Raw genomic sequence first — 24,459 nt, 5'->3', positions numbered from 1 at the left:
GTTTGGGAACCACTCGTCCAAACCATTCCGCAAGCTAGAGAAGTTAAGAGAAGCTGCAAGCAACTTCACTTCCCCTTGATTTCAACAGAGCTAAGGACATGATTTTTCCTATTCCTCCTAGTCTTCTTTGAGATAATGGGCTTCTGTCATCTGAGAAACCCAGTCATCCTGGTTATAAGATGAAATGGGAAGGGGGTCCCCTTAACCAGCTCTCTTGTGGCAGTGTTGCAAAGTGGTTATGTACAAAGAGATAGAACTTGGGGTGTTACTTTTCAAGAAGAATTCATGATGACGTGCCAAAGCCACCCAGAAACTAAGCAGTGCAAAATGCAGATACTCTGAGGCCCATAGCATTAGCCCCTGCTATGGATAGATACAACAGAGCTTGGAAAAGTTACCTTTTTTGAACTACAATTTACAAAATCCTTCAGATGGCATAGCCACAGCCCTGTCGACTGGGAGTTGGGAGACCCCAAAAGTCACATTTTTGAAGCTCTGGGTGTTAGCAGGTCATTCCACTCGGTCTTCTTAAGAGTAACTTTCTAAATTCTGCAAAGAGGGTAACCCCCCTTTCTCCATTCTGGTGCAAATACCTATCACATACTTTGGCTATTTTAATCCAGTTTGTAAACAGTCAAGGAGGAAAGCAGAAGGAAACTGGAAAGATTTACATAAGATAGGTACACTTTCTAAACATCTAAAAGGGGAAGAAGGAAACAACGGTACTTGATTTTTATTTTTCATTTTTAAAAGACCGATACAAAACTAGAAGGGGCAGCATATTAACTTTTGGCTATTCCCTGGGGAAGTGTTTCATTTGGCAATCAGACCAGAGCAAAGTACATGACCCATTGCATTCTGTTGCATTGCATTTGGTCCCATTGATATAGAGAATTTATCCTGAGGTAGATATGGTAGATTCCCCCACAGCAATGTCAAAACCAACTTTCTTGCAAGCACTATTTCTGCAAGTCAGGAAACAAAACAAAGCAAAAAAGCTCTCTGCTATCAAAACTGTATCTGTTCACTCAAGTTCTATTGCTTGGCTCTGTAGCTCTCAAATTTTAAGTTTTGATCATGAGTTTTCAATAGAAAGCTTTCACTAGCAAAATAGCTGCAGCCCATATAATAAGGGAAAGCAAACAAAGCTGTAAGGTGAGCTAGGTATTGAGTTGGTCTCAGTTTTTAACCATATTTAAAGGGCCAGCCCATAGAATTCAAACATTATGTTGGTACTGTCTGACCTAAATTCTAATGAGTTCAGTGGGTCAGTTCTAACTAAATCTGGAAACCACTGAATTTTGTTGTGACTTCTTTTAAAAAACAACCCTGTGGCAATGCAGTCCATTTAAAGATGGATGATCCCACTTTCTCCCCAGTAGGTTCAGGAAAGACGCCTTACACTAAATTAAACATGGGATATAATCCTGTGGGGATATACTCCTTGCCAGTGCTACTGAAATGAGTCCATTGCAAAAGCACAGATTAGGGTGCAAAGGTGGCACACGCACACAGGGTGACTTTCTCAGTAGGTTGTGAGTTGGATCTGCTCACCTGCCATCCTTCTGCCACTCTCAATTGCAACCCAAATATGTGCCCCTGCCTTGTCTCACAGTAGTGCTTGGTAAAGAGGCTCTGTAGAGCCCAAAAATCATACGTGTAAGGGATGCAGATAACAGTTTGCAGATGAGTAAAGAGATGCTGAGAATTTTAAGGATAGATAGATCTATATTTTGGGAGCAGAGAAGGGTTCTATCTAGAAACTGAAATGCATGTAAAGCAAATTATGTTGCCTACATTCTATGTTTGCTGGCTGTGCTCTCTTTTTGTTGGCCAAATTATCTTTATCCATGAACCAGTGCAGTAGCAAAATCAAGGAGGAGGAATGGGAGGAAAAGGGAATTTGGGGCAAAAGATTGAATCACACAGGTTCCCTCCAGGTAGGGCCCCAAATCCTTCCATCTCAATGTTGACAGAAGGGGGAAAGAAGCATAAAATCTAAACATCCTTTAGAATACAGGAGTGTTTCAACCCAATGCCCTCTGGGAGTGTCAAACTATAACTCCCATCATCTCCAGCCAGCATCTGAAGGGCACCAGGTTAGCCAAGGCCGAACTACGCTTCGCCACAGACACAGCAAAGTCGAGTGACACTTTTAAAACAGAGACTCATTCTTTGTGTTGTTAAAACTTAACAATGCTGAAACATTAGGGGGAAAGTGGCAGAGTTCCAATGTCTTCCTCCCCAGAAAGGCTGCTGAGGAACGTCTGTCCCTGAGATGTGCTAGAATACCTGAGAATACATTGCAGTTATCATGCCCTCCTCTTTTTTTTCTTTTCTTTTTTCTCTTAAAGATTAAAATATACAAAAATACAAAACAGAATATTTATACTTTTAAAAAAAATTTAACACACCAACCAATGAACATTTACCAAGAAAAGCAAACGAACCCAAAGATACGTCATACACGCACGTTGTAGTGCAGGTTTTTTACCTTGTGGCTTCAGAGCACTCGCACATCTCGCACGGCAAGTCCAGCTGTCCGCGGGAGCAAAATAAATTAAAGGCAGAGGTAGAGAAGCCAGGCAGGGCAAGGGAGCAGCAGCTCTTTACCTGATGAGTGGGCTTGTAAAACTCAAAGAGGAAAGACTTGAATTATGGCGCCCTTGTGCTTAAAATGAATACGGTGCTCGATCAGCCAAATTTGCCATCACACTTCTGGAGAGTCAACAATAAGCCAAAATTCCTGTGTGCGTCTGTGTGTGTGTTTTTCAAGAGCAATCATATTAAGAGGTACAACTGGAAAGCAACATGGCAAAGCCAAAGCAAGGCATTGCTTTGCATATTATGATAAGGACTATAGGCCTCTAGCTTGTGGACAGAAGTGTTGGCTGGGAGGATATGTATAGTTTTAAAACCCACTTTTACATCCCAATAATTGGCCAACATTTCATCAAAAGCCGGAGGCTCCAAGCCTTCTGTGCAGAAATAGCAAATCCCAGTCTAAATCGCCAGCAAGGGATTGAAAGGAACTTTCCGGCAGGCCGATCTTAATGAAGAAATGAAAAAGACACAATATCTCTTACCTGTGCCTTCTCTCTCAAAGGCCTGAAATATAGATGAAATTAAGGGCAGAGGCCGGAAAACACCCATCACTCCCTAAGGCCTTCCTTGAAATCTCTTGGGGAGGATGACATTCCTACCAGTTGGTTTAATGGCTCAACCTCAAAAATTATTTTAACTAAGGATAAGTATAAAACAATTATATAGGCTCCCTGCCCACAATTGAACACCCTTAAGGATACCAGACAAGGAACTGGAGACAGCTCCTGGAGAAAAGGGAGTTTCAGCAGGTGTTGCTTGTCACTTGGCAAAATAACAAAGACCAGCCAAAATTCCCTCTTTTAGATAACCATTAAAGGTACAGGAGCCATCTCCAGTTTTCACCAGATGCCTGACTACAACTCCCAACATCCTCAAAAGAAGGGACCTGCAGGCTGGGATGGTGAGAGTTGCCATGTGATGAAGGGCATTGGTTTTGGGGGCAAAGCCTGCTCTCTTTGCATTTTTTAAAAAGAACTCTGCTATTTTTAAAAAATGTTGGAAGACCAGTGGAAATTATCTCTCTTAACTATTTTATGCTAAAAAGTCAAAACACACACGTAGACGCAGTTGCTTTGTGTTTTTTAAAGATGTTTTTGAATGGTTTTTGATTGGAGGACAAAGGAAAGGTGCTGTTAGACCCTCATTTTTGGGAGGAGGATCCACTTGAGGATCCTCTGGAGGAGGATGCCTGTATGAACATTCAGTCTCCCTCTTAAACTTTTTTACCCACTGTAAGAACTGCTGCCCTCTTTCTCTCTGCCTGCCCTCCCTAAGTCTGGAGGCAGAGGGTGGTCACTGCTCCCCCTTTTTGCTGACTTGCTGCCCTGAAGCCTGTTCAAAAACTGGTTGAACCCTATTGATTTCCTGACATCATTCCCTAGTTTCCGGAAGAAGGGGCGAGCTGTGCATTTCGTCCTCCTCCCGGAAGTAGGCGGCGGGCTTTCCCTGAGAACTGGGCGACTGCTGAGTTTTGATGGGGCAGTTGGCCACCATGTGGGCAATGCTTTGGCAAAAGTGGCATTTCTTTGGTTGCGGCGGGAGCTTGCATTCTTTGGCATGATGATCCAGGCCACCACAGTTGTAGCATCTGGGAAGGAAAAAAATGGAGAAAGGAGAAAAAATGAGGACAGGCAGGACGTTATGCCTGTTTGTTTAAAAGCCATGAGACAGACACCCCAACCATCTTACCTCTAAGAGAAAGTTAGCAATAGCGATAGCAAGTGCATTTCTATACCGCTTATCAGAGAAGTAGCACTCCCTAAGCAGTTTACAATGTGAAAGCCAATTGCCCCCAACAAGCTGGGTATTATTTTACTGACTTACAAAAGGACAGGAAGCTGAGTGGACCTTGGAGCCCTCCCTTTAGTTTGTTGTTGTTGTCGTTGTGTGCCTTCAAGTCATGTCCTTCTTATGGCAACCCTAAGATGAACCTATCATGGGGTTTTCCTGGCAAGAGTTGTTCAGTGGTGGTTTGCCATTGCCTTCCCTTGAGGCTTGCCCAAGGTCACCCAATGAGATCCTTTAAGTGCCAAGCAGAAATCAAGTGTTTGGACAAGACTTTGATTTTCTCCCAAACCGGGAAAACAGAAATATTAAAGAGTACATGGCATGCATATAATAAATTAAAAGTAAATATAAATACCACTAGAGGGCAAGCTTGCACTGCCATTGCACTGTTAATAACCAGTTAAGATCCCAGAGTTGATGGGATGGATGGATGTGTTGAAGATGATGGGTTTATGATGGGTCCAACTGGGGCCCAAGAGATGCGCTGGACTACATCTCTAATCCCCAATCATGCTGATGGAACCCTAGTTAAATGTATTTCATGGGCACCAGAATGAAGAAGGCATATTTAAGACATTTGTCAACGTCCATACATAAATATCTCTCAGTAATAATAATAATAGTATTTATTTCTGCCCTGCCTCCCCAACAAGATCAAGGTGGCTTACATCAACAAAAACCCATACAAATCAATAAAATAAACCCCACTATCCCCTCCCTCCTTAAACTAAATCAACATAATAATTACAACATAACAATAACTATAATAAATATAGTTAAAACCATTAAAACAATCACAAACAGGAAACAGGGTAGTCAATAGGATGGTCCATATCAGTGGGGCAACTAAGTCAATTATTCAGGGTAGGCTTGTCAAAAAAGATCCATCTTGACAGCCTTTTTAAAACCGTCAAGGTTGGTAATATGCCGGATCTCCTCTGGCAGGCCATTCCATAATTTGGGATAAAGCACATCTTTGGATGCACCCATCCTTCCAACTTTGCCAAGGAGTCATAGTAACAAAAGACTGTAGGTTTTTAAAAATCCCAAAGAGCCACTTCAAGTCAGAATAGACAGTATTGAATGAAACAGAGAAATTATTTCACTTAGTGAATTGTTCTATGCCCCCCCCCCCCAAATTTGGAACACTCCATCTCTCTCCCCCAATTCCCTGAGCTGCTCAACCTAGTAGCACAGAAGGAGCAGGGAGGGGGAGTTTACTATGGAAAAAACCCACTCATCAGCGGCATGGCGCCATCCAGCAAACACATGTTCACAGAATGGGGGCATCGGTCCATGCTATTCAGCCCCGGGTGTTTCTGACCTCTGACCTTTCACTTTGAGTTTTTTGCCCTTTCCCTCGAAATTTGCATCTGCTGTTCATTCAAAAAAAAAATGTTGAAGGAAGCATCTTGGGCAAAGAAAAGACTACCAGCTCATCCCCATCCAGAGGAGTCAGGCCCAAAGAGCCACCATGCAACACAAGAGCTTATGCTCTTCCAAATTGTTCAGCACATGGTTTTAAGCTCTGGGCAAGATGGTAGTTTTTGAGACTGCTAATATTCAATCACAGTGCAGTCAGTGGTTCACGCATAGGTGCCCAGATGCCCATTCTGTGCCATGGAAGGAGGACATTTGGTGTCTGGCACTGTGCTCAAGGGAACTTCAGAGAAGGCCACCATCTCAGGCGCATGTTTCTCATGATAAAGATCCCAGGTTAAATTTCTTTATTTAAATCAGGAGTGGGCAATGTGTGTATAGAACAGGGTGGTTTGGGGGAGCGCAGGAGTCTTTTGGGGAGCCCAGGAGTCAATATTTTTTCTCAAATTGTCTCTAGAGCTATGGAGCATTTTCACCATGTTATTATTTTTGGTGGAGGGCATTTCATGCCCAGCAGAACCTTTCAAAAACAGAAGTAAAGAGGAAGGACATTGAGGTCACTTCCTGCTGTTAAAAAAAGACCTCTTGGGCCTATTTGGGACACAACATTTATGGGGGTGGTAGCTGGTTGCAGGAGGAGGGTGTGGACCACAAATGTCTCAGAGGGGAGTAGTAGTAATGGGAAAGACCTTTCTTTGCCTGAGAGCCTGGAGATCTACCAACCAAAGCAGCTAGCCTTGGCCTAGAGTCTTCGCTAGACAGACCAGAACTTGGAAACATTCTAAGCATTCCCCAACCAGCATAGGATCATTCTGACAGCTGGAATTCAAAAAAGTAACTTCTCCAAGGTTCAGTCTGAGCCGGTGGCTCTTTCCATACCACCCCATGAAGGTGTCGAGTTCTTCATCACCACTTTCCTGTGGCTGCTAACTTGGCAACCTAAGAGTCCAACTTCCTTCATTTTTATAACTTTCAAAACTTCCAGCTCTTATAGCAATGGTGAAAAAAGGCTTGCTCAAGTCAGAGAAGACATGTATGAACGTGGCCTTACCTATCTCCTTTTGACCTGCGTTTCTGGAGGTTTTTCCCTTTCGGTCTCCTCTCGCTGCCAATGCAGAACACTCCTCCTGGGCCAGTGACTCTGATGGACTCTAGACCTTTGGAGGATTTCTTGAAAGTGAATTCAACGGCTTCTCCTTCTTTCAGGCTGCGAAAGCCTTCCATGTGGAGCTTGCTCTGGAGGCCAGAAAAGAAAAAGAGAAGAGAAGAAGTTAGCTACAGTGAAGGTTACAAAGAATGCCAACAAGGCAGAACTCTCACAGGAAGCTACAACAGTCAGCTATACACCACTCCAGCCCTGCTAGAACCAAGTTAAGGGTTACACTCCTTTTTGGATCCATTTGGACCACTCTCTCTCAGCCTGATCTACCTCACAAGTAGGGCTGCCAGCTCAGGATCATCCCAGAAACCTGAGATTTCTAAACCAAAACCTGAGTGAGACCTAGGGACCATTCTTGGTGATGTTATTAAGAGTTATGCATTACACACTAACCGCAGTTGCTCACAGCTTATTGGAAGCAGGGGGATATTTGGAAATTAAAGACAGAAATCTTAATTAAGGGGCTGTTCCCACATCAAGGTGAAATGAGGGGATTATTCCTTCTCACTTACCTACGGAGATGGGGCGAGGAACCTTTAATCTAGGCTACTAGCTTCTAGAGAAGCCAGCATGGTGTAGTGGTTTGAGCACTGGACTATGAAGATTTTCATATCAGCGCTTTACCACAGGTAAAACGCTTAGGAAGTGCATGTGTCTGAAAGCCTGACACGCTTTCTAAACATCAGAGAATCATCCGCTCGCCTTCACAGGCCCTGAATCTTTCAGGGAGCAACAATTTCCTATGAAGAGAAGTTTTGTGTTCATAGGAAATGGCTGCTTCCCAAACAAATCAGGGATGCTGGAGGCGACTGGACAATTCCCTGATGTTAGGAAGTGTGTTAGGCTTTTAGATGCATGCGCTTCCTAAATGTTTACCAGCGTTTTACCAGCGCTTACCCCACAAGTAAGCACTGGTATGAAAATCTTCTATGACTCTAGAAACCATGGTTCAATTCCTTGCTTGGCTATGGAAACCCATGGGGTGATCTTGGGCAAGGCATATAGTCTCAGCCATAGAAAACTGGATGACAGGCTTGTGTTAGGGTTGCCATGAGTCTGAAATAAAGGCAGACGACGACAACAACAACAACAACAACAACAACAACATACTTCTAGGAAGAAGCTGGATGCAAAGCAGAGTGGAGGGTAAGCACTAGCACCACACTGGGGTGACTGGGAAGGAATGAGAGAGCTAAGTAACATAGATCCCTTAGAAAGTCTTGGCCAGTTGCAGCAACCAATCAAGGTAAGAAAGGTCAGAAAATTAATTGGGATTGTTCCTGCCAAATCGTGACAGTTAGAAGGTATGCATATACAGTGGACCCTTGTTATACTCTGGGATTTGGTTCCAAGATCCCCCATGTATAACAAGATCCATGGATGCTCAAGTCCCATTAAATATAATGACAAAACAAAATGGTGTCCCTTATAAAAAATGGAAAATCAAGGTTTGATATTTGAAATTTTTACTTTTTTTGAACATTTTCAAACTGTGGATGCTTGAATCAATGTATAAAAAATCAGTGTATAAGAAGGGCCAACTGTAGACATAAACCCCTAAGCATGTGAATTAAAAATCTGTGCACTTCTATTGTAACAAAATTAAAATTAAAATGGAATTATAGTTTTAAAATGCCACATAACATTCTGCCAGCACCACTGGCTGGAATCAGCCTCTAAGAACCACTGAATTATGGTGCCAGTTTTCAAGACCTAATCCAGAGAAAGTGAATGGTTTCCAGTTGGCAAGAGGGTCAGGCAAGGCTGCATTTTATATACGTATTTGTTTAGCATGTAGATTGAATATATCATACATAAAGAAGGATTAGACTCAGAGGGAGGTGTAAAAATTGAAAGAAGGGATATCAACAATATAAGTTATGCAGATGACACCATATTACTACTGTGGACTGCTAGGATGACAAATAATTGGTTTTTGAGCTAATAAAGCCTGAACTCTCTCTAGCTGCCAAGCTGAATAAACTGAGACTAGAAAATATAATAATGCTTGGTAAGGTAGAAGGCAGTAGGAAAAGAGGAAGACTACATTCCCAATGGATAGACAATCAAGGAATCCACAACTTTTTGTGGAAGACCTAAGCAGAACTGTTGATGATAGGGTGACCTGGAGTTTTCTCATTTATACGGTCCCCATAAGTCAAAGTTGACTTGATAGCAGTTAAAACAACAAAAGTGACTGGTACTGCTCCATCTTTCAAAGGGGAATTTACAATCTCCTGGACCCAGCTGGATATCCCCTTCCTATTAGATGTAATAAATCCAGAGAATCAAGGGGTAAAAGATGACCAAGCACCTTGTCTGCATGCCTCAACAAGCCTGTAGCCCAAGGATGCAGCTCAGTTGCTGAGCACTTGCATGCAGAATATTTCAGGTTCAATCCACTGAATCTCCAAGCAAAGGTAGGAAAGTACCCTGCTCCAAAACCTAGGGAGTGGTCATCAACCAATCACACTGGACCAAGTAAATCAGCAATCTGATTCAGTATAGGAGTGTTTTCTATGTCCTTATGAACGGATAAAACCTGAGCTCCTTGATAAATTCTAACAGCTTTCACAACAAAATCTTGCCAGAAGGAAAACCTGCAAATCAACAATGGTCACAATATGGGAGGGCTATGCATTCCCCAGATGGCATGGCCAGTGGATTCTGGGAGCTGTAGTCCAAAATATGCTTTTCCTGTGCATACTGGCTCTGATATATATCGCTACCCAGTAACATCCAAATGCAAGGACATCTGTGTCGTCCAGAAGACAAATCCAGTCCGTATTATGGTGGTGATATTTGTTGTGGTTGTTGTTATTCTTCATCATAGTCCTCCCTCCTTTTCCCCAATTCAGGATTCAAGGCAGCTTACTAGACAGCTTCATCGCTGATGAAGAAGCCAAAGGAGCTTTGAAAGCTAGCATCGTGTATTTTGTGCATTTTGGTTGGTCCCATAAAGGTATCAGTTTTGTGGATTTTTGAATGTTATTGTACTTTGTGATATATGGTCAACACAGTGCCCCCAGAATATGTTTCAAGGAAAAACCAAAGGATACACATGCATGGGTATAGCTAGGGGGGAGGAATATGGGCATTGCCCCACCAAATAAGAATTGTCTCCATCTCAGTCCCCAAATTTCTAGCATTGTACATAGAGTGACACTGAAAATTGTTCAGGCCTAGACCTCTTGTATTTGCTGTGCTTGCATTCCCTTGGCTGCTTTGCCTGTCCCTTTTCTTTAGATGCCTAAACTGTGTTTCTAAATGCTCACCTGAAGTTTTAAGTTGTTGCAATGCTAGAAATTTGCAATGCTAGAAAATGCACTAATTTCCATCATCCTCCCATTACACCACTGTAATACATGCAGAGGTGAGCTCCCATATTGTTTGTATGAAGGGTTAGACAGGGCAAGCAAGAAGTAGATTGCAATCTGCTCTCAAGATGCTCTGCAGGGTTGGAAGCAAGCCTTTCCAACTTCCAGTTGTTTTAAAAAGTAATAAACAAGCACTCTTCCTTGTTAAATTAGACCAAAACCTGAGCAGGAATAGATGTGTGCAAGTGTGTGTGTTAAAGGATTTGCGTGTCAGCTTTCGTTCCAATTTACTCTCTAGAGGTTCAATCCAAGCGAGTCTCAGAGTAGGCCCAACTGAATCAATGGAACTTGCCCAAGTGTTGATGTCTTTAATTCCCACTGATTCGATGCATCTGCTCTAATTGGGACTCGCAATTGGATTTAGACCACTGGCATCAATACAGTACTAACTCAGTATTCTGTATTATAGTGCATTTGCAAAACAGCATGCACCCATGCACATGCGTTCTCTCGCTCACATACACACAAGCATGCATGCATGCACACACTTCAACTAATTAAAACTCAATCAGCTTCATTGAAAGTCTCGATTGAACTGTCATACTTTTAACATCTGCAGAGGGCTCAGATCAAGTCTCCAAGGACTATTCCCTAACGCTTCTCCCCTTCGCGTTGCCCTCCATTTCTCAGCAATAAAAATGGATCAATGAGCTTTTGTTGTTCTTGTTAGTTGTCGTCCCTGGAGCACTTGGCAACACACAGCCCCCTTCCCCAGCTCCTTTTTGGGATGGCGTTCTATAGGAAAAGAGTCCCGCTCGCATTAAAATAATAAGACATTATTTTGCAAGCTTTTGACAAAATGCGTGTATGACCTTGCTGTCTTAAACCGGAGACTGAAGTCTCATTTCCTGCACAAATTCTTTAAGTAGGATCTGAAAAATTAAAAGTAACAAGTTATAGGAACTGTTGGGTCGTTGAAAGGAGACCAGAACGAAATTATATTTCAAAATAAATGCAAGGAATGGGAAAAATGCCATTTAATTAAGAAAGGTTTTCTAGTTATTGGTCATTTTAAAAAGTATTAAGAGCATTTTAGAGGAATCTGGACAAGATTTTTTTCAAATTTCATGCCAGTCTTTTAGCAATCCCAAGTTCCCTCCCACCAAATAAGCAAAAAGTAATGGGAAACAACTCAGGTTACATTTGCAAAGGGTTCTTTGAGCACTTTTGAGACTGTAAAAAAAGTTGTAGCATATGCATTTGCATCTGTAAGCCCTCCAGTGAGTTGCAACAATAAATTACTTTTTAAATCATAACAAGGAAGGAGGATGAACTTTAAAAAAAATAACTTCCCTAACTTGGTTAGATTTAGATAGTTACAAAACTCTCTCTTTCTGAAGATGCCAGCCACAGATGCTGGCGAAACATCAGGAATAAACTCGTCTAGAACATGGCCACCATAGCCTGAAAAACCCACAAAAAAACTACGCATGCCGGCCATGAAAGCCTTCAACTTCACAGTTACAAAACTGTTTCACAGATGGAAACAAGAACATGTTTGAAACACGTGTACACAGATTAAATTTATATGTTTTTTCTATTACTCAAAGTGGCTTAGAATAAAAATATTCTGCAATGCCGAATAAAAACAAAACAAAAAGTAACCAAGGATTATTGCCCAAGTCCTATTTGATTCTGCAGACTAGGGGTTCTAGTTTGCCTACCATATAAGGTACTGTCAGATGTTGGCATCCATGCCAGTGCGGAGTGCTGGATCCACTCCAGGTTCAAGTCCAAACTTCAAAGGAGCTATCCAAGATGCTCAACCCGATCTCCAAAACTGGTTCAATACCTTAGCTATTGCCTTTCAAGTTCAAACTAAAATCCGAAGTGGATTCACTGTCCTGCTAACCATAGGAGTGAGATAGTTGGGATGGAGGGGTGCAATTCCCCACTCCTAAAGTCTTATTGCCTGAAGTAATCGTCCCATCTAAAAACAAGGTCTGCGCCAGCACTCTTTGGCCTCATTCCCACTACCTTTTAAATCGGATCGTGAATCGGTTTGAACCAGTTTAAATGACCCTGGTTCCCACTTAATCCAAATCACTGAAGCGATTCCAAGGGGGGCCATGTCTTTTTGACACTAGTTTTTTCCACTTCTTTTTCAATAAATCGATTCCACACAAGTGTGAACCACAAGCAGACCGGAATCGATTCAAATTTCCCCTTTGGCCAGCTGGAACCAATTCATTTTGAATCGATTAATTCGTGAATGGGAACCACAAGTGGGTTATTTTGGTGCCAGAAAATGAGATCGAGGCAAGTGTAGTGTAAACCATGATCCGATGTTGAATCAATCCATCAATTCGGATCACACACCGATTCATGTGTAAGTGGGAATAGGGCCTTTAGCTTCTTTCTTAAAAGTAACTTTCCCAGCTGTGTTCATGATCAATGCTTTTGAAATAATTTTCTCATTGAAGACAAGCACCCAACCCCTATTAAGTCACACATTTTTACTCTGTCTGTCACCAAATAGGTGATTCGTAGTTCTCTTAGCAACCGGCTTATTTAGAAAATAGGGCAAAACCTTTTATCTTATCACCTTGTAGAAAGAGCGTTCAGCTCTATTCACAAGTGGGGTAAATCTTCAACACGTTGCAGCGCCAGAGATGGATCATCTTTGCTGGAGATTGGCATATCTGTCCATTGTTTTAGCATGGATTGATAGACTGGTAGGGCTCAACACGCCCGCCTTTGATGTCAATCCATGGCGTTCAATGAAATGATTTTCAACTCCAACGTAATAGATTTCACCCACGGCCACAGCTGCTTTCCCATAGTGAAGCTAGGAGGAAGATTTTGATCTTTTGTGAGAAAAGACCCCTTCCCCCCAGTTCGGGACATCCGTCTGTCATTCATGTATAGGATGCAGCAATGTGGGATCTAACTATAAGCAAAGCTGGAAGTCTAGACAGTAGCCACATCCTTAAGGATGGCTTCAGACATGCCTACCTAAGCCAACAGATCTGCTTATCTAAGCTCTCCAACAGAAACTTAAAATTAAACACAAGTTGCCATTGAAAAATGTGATAACCCTATCTGTTATTCTGGGGATCCATATTAGAAGTGGGCCCTGGGAGCTTCCATGTCATTGGGGTGGTGAATAGACTCCAGGCTTTAGTCCATCTTTAAAATAGCTTTCCAACATGCTAAACTTATCCTAAATTAGTATTTTGGATAGTTTGGACAGCTTTAAACTGGATTCGCTATGCCACTGACATGGAAGCACTGGAAGTGAGACTCTGTATTCAAAATGTTGCCACATGAAATTCTTTTCATCCAGGATTTCAGACAATCCATACACCCAAATATTATTGTTTACTACACTTGTCCTTCCACATTTGCAGCTTTGATTTTGCGGGTTTGATTATTCACGGATTTTATTAATATGTTCTCTCTAGGAATATCTAGGTCCTCCAGCACAACTCTATTGTCAACGTTAACCAAAAGTCGCACTGAAGGTCTAGAGAGAACCCTCCACTAGGCATTTTTGCTGCTGCAGGGCAAGTCTATGGTCAATGTCTGGAGGATGTTGACCACAGAGTTGCACTGGAGAACCTAGAGATTCCTAAACAGGCGTTCTCTCGGGTAAAAACATAGTGCTTTTGTTCTTTGTGGTTTTTCTACATTCACAAGGGTCCTGTGCCCCTAAGCCCAGCAAATATGGAGGGATGAGTATACTTTACCTGCCATGGCTCAGTGCTATGGAATTCTGAGAATTGTAGTTTTGTGAGACATTTAGTCTTCCCTGTTCAAGAGCTCTAGTGCAGAATAAACTTCAGTTCCCAAAATTTCATAATATCGAACCATGGGAGTTAAAGTGGTGTCAAACTAGATAATTTCTGCAGTGCAGATGCAGCCCTCGATAGAATTTATTCATCTAATATGTGTAATTCCTCTCTTCCTGCTACCTTCCACCTTTCCAAGCATCTTGGCAACCAAAGTACAACAGCCTCAGTGTGATCATCTTGGCTTCTAGGGAGATTTCAGGCCTGATCTGCTCTAGGGCCGATTTGTTTGACTTTCTGCCTGTCCAGAGTATCCTCAGCACACTTCTCCAGCAACAAATCTCAAATGAGTTGATTTTCTTTCTATCTGCTTCTTTCACTGTCTATCTCTCACATCCATACATGGCAATGGGAAATACAGTGGACTGGACTATTCTTAGTTTAGTGTTCAACTTTATATCTTTGCACTTTAGGATCTTGTCTAGTTCTCTCATAGCTGCCCTTCCCGGTCCTAGTCTTTTGGTTTGTTGACTGCAGTCTCTGTTCTAATCAATGATTGATTCAAGGTATGGGAAATCTTTAACTATTTCCATCTCCCTGTTATCTAGGTGGAATTTATGTAAATCCTCTGCGGTCATTATTCCAAGTCTTTGTCGTTTTCTGCTAGTATTGATGCTATCTTAGTTACAGAAACAACAACCCTCACTTCCTAAGCATTCAAAATAGAGGGAATAACAAAAAGAGAATCTGTATCTAACTAACAACTTTAGATCAGAGGTAAACAAAAAGCAGTCCACAGCACCATTTCTGAGGCCGCCAAGATCCTGAAGCTCATCTCTCTCAGTTGTAATTACATTTATATGTCAAATATTGTTACAAATATTCCAATTTATCTGCAAAGCAAATCCAAACCAGACGACAAAAGGTCTGGAAAAATACAAGCCAACAGTGGCTTGGTGTTGCTAGACTAACAATCTTCAAGCTTCCCATCTCTACAGATTTCCTTCCACATCTGCTTGTACATTGCAAAGGATTCTGGGTCACATTTTCAACTCATGTATAACACTTTTGGGCCTCACCCATTACATCAGGGTGAGCTGAGCAAGCACTCTTATGCAGCTGCACCTTTGCATGGAAAGGTTGCTAGTGAAAGGCATTACAGTGCTGGCTGTACCCCAAATCCCAAATCATTAGACAAAGACTGCATCCGCACTGCAGGAATAATCCAGTTTGACACCACTTGCTATGGAATTCTGGGAAGTGTAGTTTTGTGAGACATTTAGCGTTTTCTGTCAGAGAGCTCTGGTGCCTCAACAAACTACAGCTCCCAGGATTCTGTAACATTGAACCATGACAGTTAAAGTGATGTCAAACTGGATTAATTCTGCAGTGCACATGCAACCAGGATGAGGCAACGGCCTCAAGGAGCAGATTTGGGGTGTCATGAAAAGACAACTAATTGTGCTTTCTTTATTTTCATTCTTCATTTGTCGGTTTTTGTTTGGCACTTGTAGGATTTTCTCACTGACAAATCAAACTATCTTGGTTTGGTTTGGCTAGTAAGCATTTTGACTCATGAAAGTGCAATTTGATTCATGCAGGGGGGGAAACCCTCTTAGACCAGCTGATTTGTCCTGGGGGCAAACTTTCTTGCCTTTGATACTATTTTTATTTCTTGTCTATTGAATGGATATATTTTTTAAAGGTAATCACTCTCTGTAGGTTTTGACCAATACATGTTTTTACATGGATCCATTATTATTTCTTTAAGCTGCCTTCTATACAAACTCCATAAAAGAACAATAGAAGAATTTTGTAAACTTTCAAAGGTTCCCCAGGACACATTTGTTCATTTGAGGGGGACGGGATGGGACACATCAATAAAATTAAAATAAATCCCAAAACTGGAGACTGGATATCTAGAGACCCAAAGAGGATGTAGAAACTTTTTTTTAAGACCTAGAGCCCACATGTGAGATTTCAAAGGCCTCATTCCCACTACCATTTAAATCAAATCGTGAATCAGTTTGAACCAGTTCAAACGACCCTGGGTTCCTACTTAATCCAAATCACTAAGGGAGCCATGCGCTAGACCCATTTAACGCACATCTTTTTGATGCTGATTTTTTCTGCTTCTTTTTCGATAAATCGAATCTAAGCAAGTGTGAACCACATGCAGATCAGAATAGAGTCAAATCTCCCTTCAGCTAGCTGGAACCAAATCATTTTGAATTGATTTATTTGTGAATGGGAACCACAAGTGGATTATTATGGAGGGGAAAATGTGATCAGGGCAAATGTAATGGGAGAAAATGCGATCGTGGCAAATGTAGTGGGAACCATGCTCCGCTGTCAAATTGATCCATCAATTCGGATCGCACAGTGATTTATCTGTAAGTGGGAATGGGGCTGAAAAGACACTTTCCAAATGGCAAAAATAGGGTCAGAAATCTAAGGAAGGTGGGGAGGAGGAGAAGAGCGCACGTTCTCATGCGTCTCTGGTAAACATGGGCAGGCGGGAGCAGATACTATGCATATTGTCTGCTCCCAACAGCATACTTCTGTTTATTTGGAGAAGATCGGTCAACCAACACCAACCAAAGAGGGGGGGAAAAGCAATCTACTTTTCCCTCTGGGGAACAGGAGGGAGAAAAGCTCAAGGAAGGCTCCCCTCTCCCTGCTTGCTTGCCTCCCTTCCTCCCCCCACTTTGGCCCTGGGTCTTTTGAAGTGACCTGCAAAAGAAGCTGGTGGTCTTCAGAGCATCCCAAACCCTCCTTCCCCCCAGCCCTCCCCTCCTTCCCAAAACACACACATTGTTCAAATTCCTCTGTTATCAGATAGGTAATCAAACTGAAGCCCATTGAATTAGTCAAATAGCCCCCCCTCCCCATCCCACCCCTTTGCTTCTGAAAGGAAGAGGCCCAAAAGCCCCATCCCCACACACCACACACAAAGCCAGAAAATTCCCAGGCCTTCTCCAAAAACACTTCCACCCCCACCTCCTTCTTCCCCAAAAAGGAATAAAACAAAGGCAAACCCAGGAGCAGAGAGAGGCACAGAGATTCTGCATGCAATGGGGGCAAAGGGGAGGGATGCTGCTTGAGCCACCAGGACTGGGCATAGAGAACAAAGCGTTGTCCCTGTCCATGGGGATGGCCAAATTCCAAGAGTTCCTAAGATTTCGGAGGAGGAGGGATGTTTGGCCCTGCAAAAGCCCCATCTCTCCCCATCAGTTTGGCCATCTTGTTCAGCTGGCAAGCGATGGAGTTGTCATTGTTTGGCACCATAGTTTCACCAGTCTCTGTGGCTAGTTGTCAGTGTTTAGCACCATAGATGGGGATGTGTGTGCATATTGTTTAATGTGAAGTCGAAGGCTTTCACGGCCAGAACCCATAGTTTTTTATGGGTTTTTTGAGCTGTATGGCCATGTTCTGGAAGAATTTATTCCTGACGTTTCACCAGCATATGTGGTTGGTATTTGAAGACGCCAGCCACAGATGCTGGTGAAACATCAGGAATATACTCTTCCAGAACATGGCCACAGAGTCTGAAAAACCCACAAAACACTATGAATATTGTTTGTTGTTAACCACCTTCAAGTGGATCCCAACTCGTGGTGACCCTATGGATGAGACATCTCCAAGACCTTTGTCCTCCACTGCTCTGATTAGGTCCTGTAAATTCAGACCCATGACCTCACTAATAGAATGTATTCATCTAGCGCAGTGATGGCTAACCTATGACACATGTGCCAGAGGTGGCACTCAGAGCCCACTCTGTGAGCACATGTGCTGTCGCTCCAGCACAGAGTTTGCTAGAGTTTGTTACTAAAAAGCCAAAGGGAGATGGCATTTTGCAATAAATAAGTGAGTTTTGGGTTGCAGTTTGGGCACTCGGCCTCTAAAAGGTTCACCATCACTGATCTAGCATGTGGTCATCCTTTCTTGCTAGTCCCCTCCATCTTTCCTAGCATTACTGTCTTTTCTAATAAGTCATGCCTTCTCATGATGAGTCCAAAGTACAACCATGTGTGTATACACTGGAGCCACTGATCTACAGATTTTTTTATCCACATATTCATCTATCCACAGCTCAGCTTGAATTTTGACATTTTATACTAGGAGCACCATTCCACTATGCCATTGTATTTAATGGGACTTGAGCATCCAGAGATTTTTATATTCATGGGGGGATCCTGGAACCAAACATCAGTGGATATCAAGGACCCACTGTATGTATGTGTGTGTGTGTGTGTGTGTGTGTGTGTGTGTGCATGTATGTATATATACACACATCATTGTATCAAGTATATCAATGAGGCTAGTTCAACTGCCATCCTATAAATATGGTTACAGATTGAGTCTCCCTTATCCAGAATTTTGAAATCCTCCAAAACCAAAAACTATTTTCATGGGTGGATGACACCTTTGCTTTCTGATGGTCCAGTGTACACAAACTTTGGCCCGTTACAGGCCACCCAAAAGGGGCGGTCTTGGGCCGCTGCCGGTTGCAGCGCGGGGAAGCCGCTGCAGCCAAACCGCGTGACTCCCCCGCGCTGTAAAAAAGGAGTGCGCAAATCGCACTCCTTCCGGCAACCCGGAAGAGATGCCGCAAATGCCAAAGTGCGCATTTGCGATGTCTCTTCCGGGTTTGGACATCCGGACGCACAGCGTCTGTTACGTCAAGATGGCCGCGCCCATCTGTATAGGGTGCCGCCATCTTGACATTCGGAATACGCGCGAGGGGCAGGGCGCATCCGGAAGTGCCGCCCCTCACACGTATTCATGGTGTGACGACGGCGCCGCTTAGGCCCGTCTATAACGCGCCTTTGTTTCAAGTAGAAAATTATTTAAAACAAATAGAATTACCTTCAGGCTATGTGTATAAGGTGTATATGAAACATAAATGAATGTTGTGTTTAATCTTGGGTCCCATCTCCATGATATATCATTACGTATGTATATGCAAAGACAGGAATTCAAGTCCAAACAAATAAATGGATCCAAATTCCAAAACACTTCTAGTCCCAAGCATTTCAAATAAGAGAGAATCAACCTGTATCAGTTCAGGACCTCACTGAATCGTGAAACTCACTGGGGTGATTTGAGGACAGCTCCTTCCAGCCTGAGCTACATCACAGGGTCGTTGTAAAGGATAAAGTGGGGAAGACGAAAACCACATATACCACCTTTGAAACTTGAATTGAGCATTTAAAAAGACAGTTCATGCACCCAAAGAAATGGAGCAAGCAGAGTTACTAAGGGAACACAAACCCAGCAATATGAAAGTTCTAGGTATTAATAGTTTTCAGTGTCTTGTTTTCTACAACGCTAGAAATTTGGGAAGGAAAATTTGAGGTGGCAAAATTTGTTTTTGGAAGACAATGCCCACATTTTGTCTCCTTCCAAAGCTGTACCCTTGTGAGGGTGACAAGCTTCTCAGATGAAGCCTAGTTGCTTAGAAAGTAAATATATAAAGAAAAATGTTCTCATTTGTGTTGTGATCTTAAGGGCTTTTTAAGGCTAGAAAAGTACCAGTTGGAGTCTGCTGACATATGAAACCATTTTTGATCTGATATAATAGTTACGTAGGCTCCTTTTTAAAATCCCAGCAGATCCCATTTAGAGAAATATAGAAAGCTGGGCATAGAGTGGCAGACTTGATTGATATCCTTGTCTTTTTGCACGTAGGGTCAAGCATTTCTCTTTCCATTTCCTTTATCTGCAATTATACCCTGGAATTTATTTCTACCTGATGTGTTTAGGAATGGGATGTCAGTGTCTTTGTTTATTCTGGCCAGTGATGGAAGTGCTTTCTGGCTCTGCCAGTTTGACAGGACACTAGAAAAACAACAGCCCTTTCAGAACATCGGCTAAACCTAATATCAATTCGCAGAAGGCCAGGTAGAGCTCAAGAATATAGATAAACATGTGCATATTTCCAAAATGCAAGATTTAGGAAGGCTGCATTTTCAGATAATTGTGCAGAAAAGCATGCATTCTGAAAGTCTCATATTTCATTTCATTAAAACTCACACATGGGCTTCTCATCCTTAGGCTACAGAGACAGGTCTGAAACTTCATGTGTACGGTATGATGAAAATTCAGAAACCAAGGCAGGGGATCAAGTATAATTTCCAATGATAATCACTCTTACTGTTATTTTAAAAATTATCTTAAAATTTTTAAATTTAAATCACAGCTTATTTAATTGTTGTTGTTGTTGTGTGTTTTTTAATCACCACCAGGTTTTTAGGAGCACGTTGTTTTAATTTATGTGTTTTAATTTCTGCATTGTATTCTATGTCAGTAAAACACACGCTATAAATTAAATACATGTTTAAACATATACTTGTTTGCTGTCCTTACAGAATTATTGTGGAGACAAAGTGGGGCAAGGAGAAGTACGGAGCTATGGAACCATTTATGTAGTCTTGAGGTCTCTTGGAGCAAAGGTGGGATACCAATGAAACAAACAAACAAAACAAAATCTACCTCAAGATGTGTGGGATTCAAAGCCCTCCACACTTTCAATCTGGCACTGTTTAAAACCCAAGGAACTCCTCTGATCACCCACATTTATTCAATTCCTTTGTGCCTCATTGCTTCCTGTCACTCTCTTGTCTCATCTATTTACTTCCAGCCAACTTTATATTGCCCTAGGAGAGCTAAGATGCTGCAGTCTCATCCCCCAGCTCCCAAATTATATCTATGTTGCACCATCCTCCATCAATCTGCTCAGCGGAAGACTATTTTTGCTTGTTAAAAGGTAGTAGCCGGTGGTTCTGCACCAGCTGTTGAAGGAGAGGATTCTCATTCTTTCATGGTCAGCATGGAAACAGAGGCTTCTAGCCTCAAAGCAGACTAGTACCTTCAGCTGACAAGGCCACACTGTCCTATGTGGGATCTCCAAAGACTATGATGTTGCCAAAACATCAAAGGACAAAGGAGTTTTCTAATCTAGATTGAATGGAAGAAAGTGTGGTCTGTGTGTGGGCTTGCAGACAAGACCCCCTATTGCTCCTTCTGAAGCCTTCCACCAAGACCCCAAAGCCCTTACACCTTGTCAAATTATATATACAGTGGAACCTCACCATACGCGGCCTTGAGCATACGTGCTCAAGCCGCGGTGCGCACGTGGGGCGGAAGGGGCGGCACGTCCCATACAATTGAATGGCCGTGTGCGCCCATTGCGCCCCGCGCGCGCGCGCCGCCACGCACAAGCCCCATTGTTTACAATGGGGCTCGAGCATAAGCGGAAATCGCCATACGCGGCGGGATCAGGAACGGATCCCCCGCGTATGGCAAGGTTCCACTGTATAATTATTATATATTATATGTAATTATATATATAAAGTTATATAATTTGACAAGGTGTAAGGGCTTTGGGGCTCTTGGTGGGACTTCAAATTGATTACATATAACCAATACCCTGAAACTAGCATTACCAGTGTTTCTGGAGCAAAACCTGAGGCCTGAGGATAGCCTCTGGTGAAGTAGAAAATGGAAGTATGTTTTCTGCTGCTCTGGAGACTGGAATATAATCCAATGGATTCAAATTATAAGAAAAGCGATTCTGCCTGAACATTAGGAAGAGCTTCTTTACTCCACAGTATCACACTACACTGTTCTAGCACTAGTATTCCACTTTTCTGCTATGGCTGCTTCTTGTGGAATCCTGGGATTTGTACTTCAGTGAGGCTTAAGAGCTTTCTGACTGAGAATTCTGAATGCCTTCCCCTGAACTGCAAACTCCAGTATTACACAAGAGGCAGCCATAGCAGTTAATGGAAGAATAGCGCTATAACAGTGTAGTGTGATGTTGGTGACTGTAGATGTGACCGTTGGATTATGACTCTGGAGACCAGGGTTCAACTTACCACTCAGCTATGAAACCCATTGGGTAACCTTTGGCAAGTCCCATGCTCTCAGCCTCAGGGGAAAACAATGGCAAACCTCCTCGGAACAAATCTTGCCAAGAAAACCCCATGATAGGTTTGCCATAAATCAGAAACAACGTGAAGGCACACAACAACAACAACAAGAGCTGCTCTGCTTTTTCTGGAAAACTCACAACATTGGTTATCAGATTTAGATGAAATGAGATCAGTCATGAAAACAAGAGTTCCTTGCAGATCTTCAATCACAACTTCCAGATACAATGGAGGGGAAAACAGCTACAATGGTGCCCATGAACATCCCAGACATTCCTAGATTATATCAACACAGCTTTCCTGCCATATATCTTGCAACACCTGGAGCCGCACCTGTTGGGCCAAGGATGTGATGCCTACCCCACTCCTAAAGGCAACAGGGAAAAGGTGAAAGAGAAGGTGAGAGCCATGCAACAAGGACTGAGTTTAGGAAAGCTACATGTTCAGAAAACACTCCCAAACTCCTCCACCCATCATGGCTCTTGGCCATGCTGTTTTGAAAACTCGAGCAGTAATAGTCCTCCCCAATCCACCACAATGTATACAGCATCCTTGGGATCTGAGCACCAGTGATGTAGCTGATCCAGAGCTTTCTTGGTCAAAACACTTTTGACCAAAAGTGGTAATCTCTTTTCCTATTTTTTTTCCTGTGCCCCCTGAACACAGCTGCAACCTTAGCAAGGACAATATACTCTGGTGAGTTATCCTCAAAATTACTCATCCTGCACAATATTTTGGGATGGTTTGGTCTTGAACGGGCCATTAAGACCCTTTCGTTTTGCAAAAGACCTGACCCTGCAGCTTTACTGTCACAGATCAACCAGTATTTTTTGACTCTCATTGGAACTTTGCAGTGGGAACTATTACATGAGCACCTGAACTTAAAATTTACTTCTGGATCACTGAATACTGTGATTTAATTCCTGCACCAAATTATTGCTTTTGCATAGAAAACATGCAGTACAATTCCTACTTTTCAAAATTCATCTGTTCCTAATATTCAGTCTAATGATTTGAAAAATAAAACGCTGTTACTTGTTCCAGTCCTTTAAAGCAGCTCTTTGTGACGACTGATTCAGCGCTTGTTACTTAAAAGCAGTAAGACCACCTCATGATTTATGAAAGTAATGGCATATAAAACTTGGGGAGTTCCTTTCAACGTACCACTAAAATCACTTTCAATGTAATGTTTAAAACATCTTGAATCTGTTACACATTACACCCCCTGAAGTAACTTTTGTTTCATTCTGTTTCATCATACAGTATCCCTGAAGTAATTTTGTTACATTCATTTTGGAAATGTTACTTGATTATGTCTTTGTCACACAAAAAATTAATATCTTATTGGCATTATGAAGCTGGATCTAGAATAAATATTGGGCTTCAGTGCCCATCCTCTTCTTCTATTACTAATTAGTCTTTAATTTATTTTTCTTTATTAGGAGTTTTATTGGACATAGAGCCAGTGTGGTGCAGTGGTTTTGAGCATCAACTATGACCCTTGAGACCAGTGTTCGATTCTCTGTTCGGTCATGGAAACCCACTGGGTGCCCTTGGGTGAGTCACATACTCTCAGCCCTAGAAAACCCGGTGATAGGTTTGCCTTAGGGTCACCATAAGTCAGAAACAACAGCACACAATAGCAAGCCATCAGTTGAGGCAACTATTTAGGTCAAGACAAAATCCTTGTGCTGAATTAGGCTACTAAGCTCACAGCGAGACAAAACACACCAAGAATAGCCCATGCACATAGACCAGAAGTGGGCCCATGCCAAGATCTGGAGATACAGTTGGCCTTCAGTAGGGCAACTGGTTCAGGTTGAAGGTTGGCAAATTGGCACCCATACCTCACCACTCCTGGCAGAGTCCTTGCCATTCTGGAAAGCTGCATTAATCAGCACAGCACACCAAACCTGGGAACGACTTGATTTTGTGGTTGTGTTTCAACTCATGCCTCCAACAAAGTCCAACTCTGAACCAGCATCTGCTTCATGCCACCTTTCCTTCCCCAACCCTGCCTTATTTGCTTTGTGAGCCAGCAACAAAGGTGGTGCAAGCAGTAGTGGCAAAGCCGTAATGGCAAGGGCAGAGGCAAAAACAGCTGAAGCCTCCATGTTTGGCTCTGGATCTTCAGATTATAAAACTGTCCATGCACATCATTCCCCTCAAACCCCTTTTTAAAAAGGAGTCTCTGGTGCAGACCTCAAGAGTACAAGAGCATATAGTAGAGATGATGTGACCCTATAGGTTTGGCCCATTCAACAAAGAGACCAGGGTCTTCAATGAATCCCACTATGGGTAAGGTAAGGGATCTTTGGATAGAAAGGAACAGATTGGCGTTATTTTAATAGAGGGGAAAAGAAATGAAGGTACCAATCCTTCAAGGGTAATTGAGACAATACTAGTAACATAGTAAATATTAGTACAGCAAATATGTTTTAAGTATATGTTAACTAAAGATTCTTTATGTAATTTACTTTTTTTCA

General features: G+C 42.4%; 1 protein-coding gene across 1 annotated transcript in view; it reads right to left on the bottom strand.

Annotated features, from left to right (window-relative positions):
- Positions 1 to 3,975: 3,975 nt before the first annotated feature.
- The window catches only part of LIN28A (lin-28 homolog A), a 44,537-nt gene continuing 24,053 nt past the window's right edge, over positions 3,976 to 24,459 (bottom strand). Inside the window, exons 3-4 of the mRNA XM_042440475.1 lie at positions 6,824 to 7,008; positions 3,976 to 4,192 (exon numbers count right to left, since the gene is read on the bottom strand). Of these exons, the coding sequence (XP_042296409.1) occupies positions 3,976 to 4,192; positions 6,824 to 7,008 (402 nt within the window). The remainder of the gene's footprint in view (positions 4,193 to 6,823; positions 7,009 to 24,459) is intronic.

Source organism: Sceloporus undulatus, chromosome 9 (genome assembly GCF_019175285.1).
Source record: "Sceloporus undulatus isolate JIND9_A2432 ecotype Alabama chromosome 9, SceUnd_v1.1, whole genome shotgun sequence".
Lineage (NCBI taxonomy): Eukaryota > Metazoa > Chordata > Lepidosauria > Squamata > Phrynosomatidae > Sceloporus > Sceloporus undulatus.
Note: the sequence above shows the minus strand (reverse complement) of the source record. Positions and strands in the feature narration are given on the sequence as shown.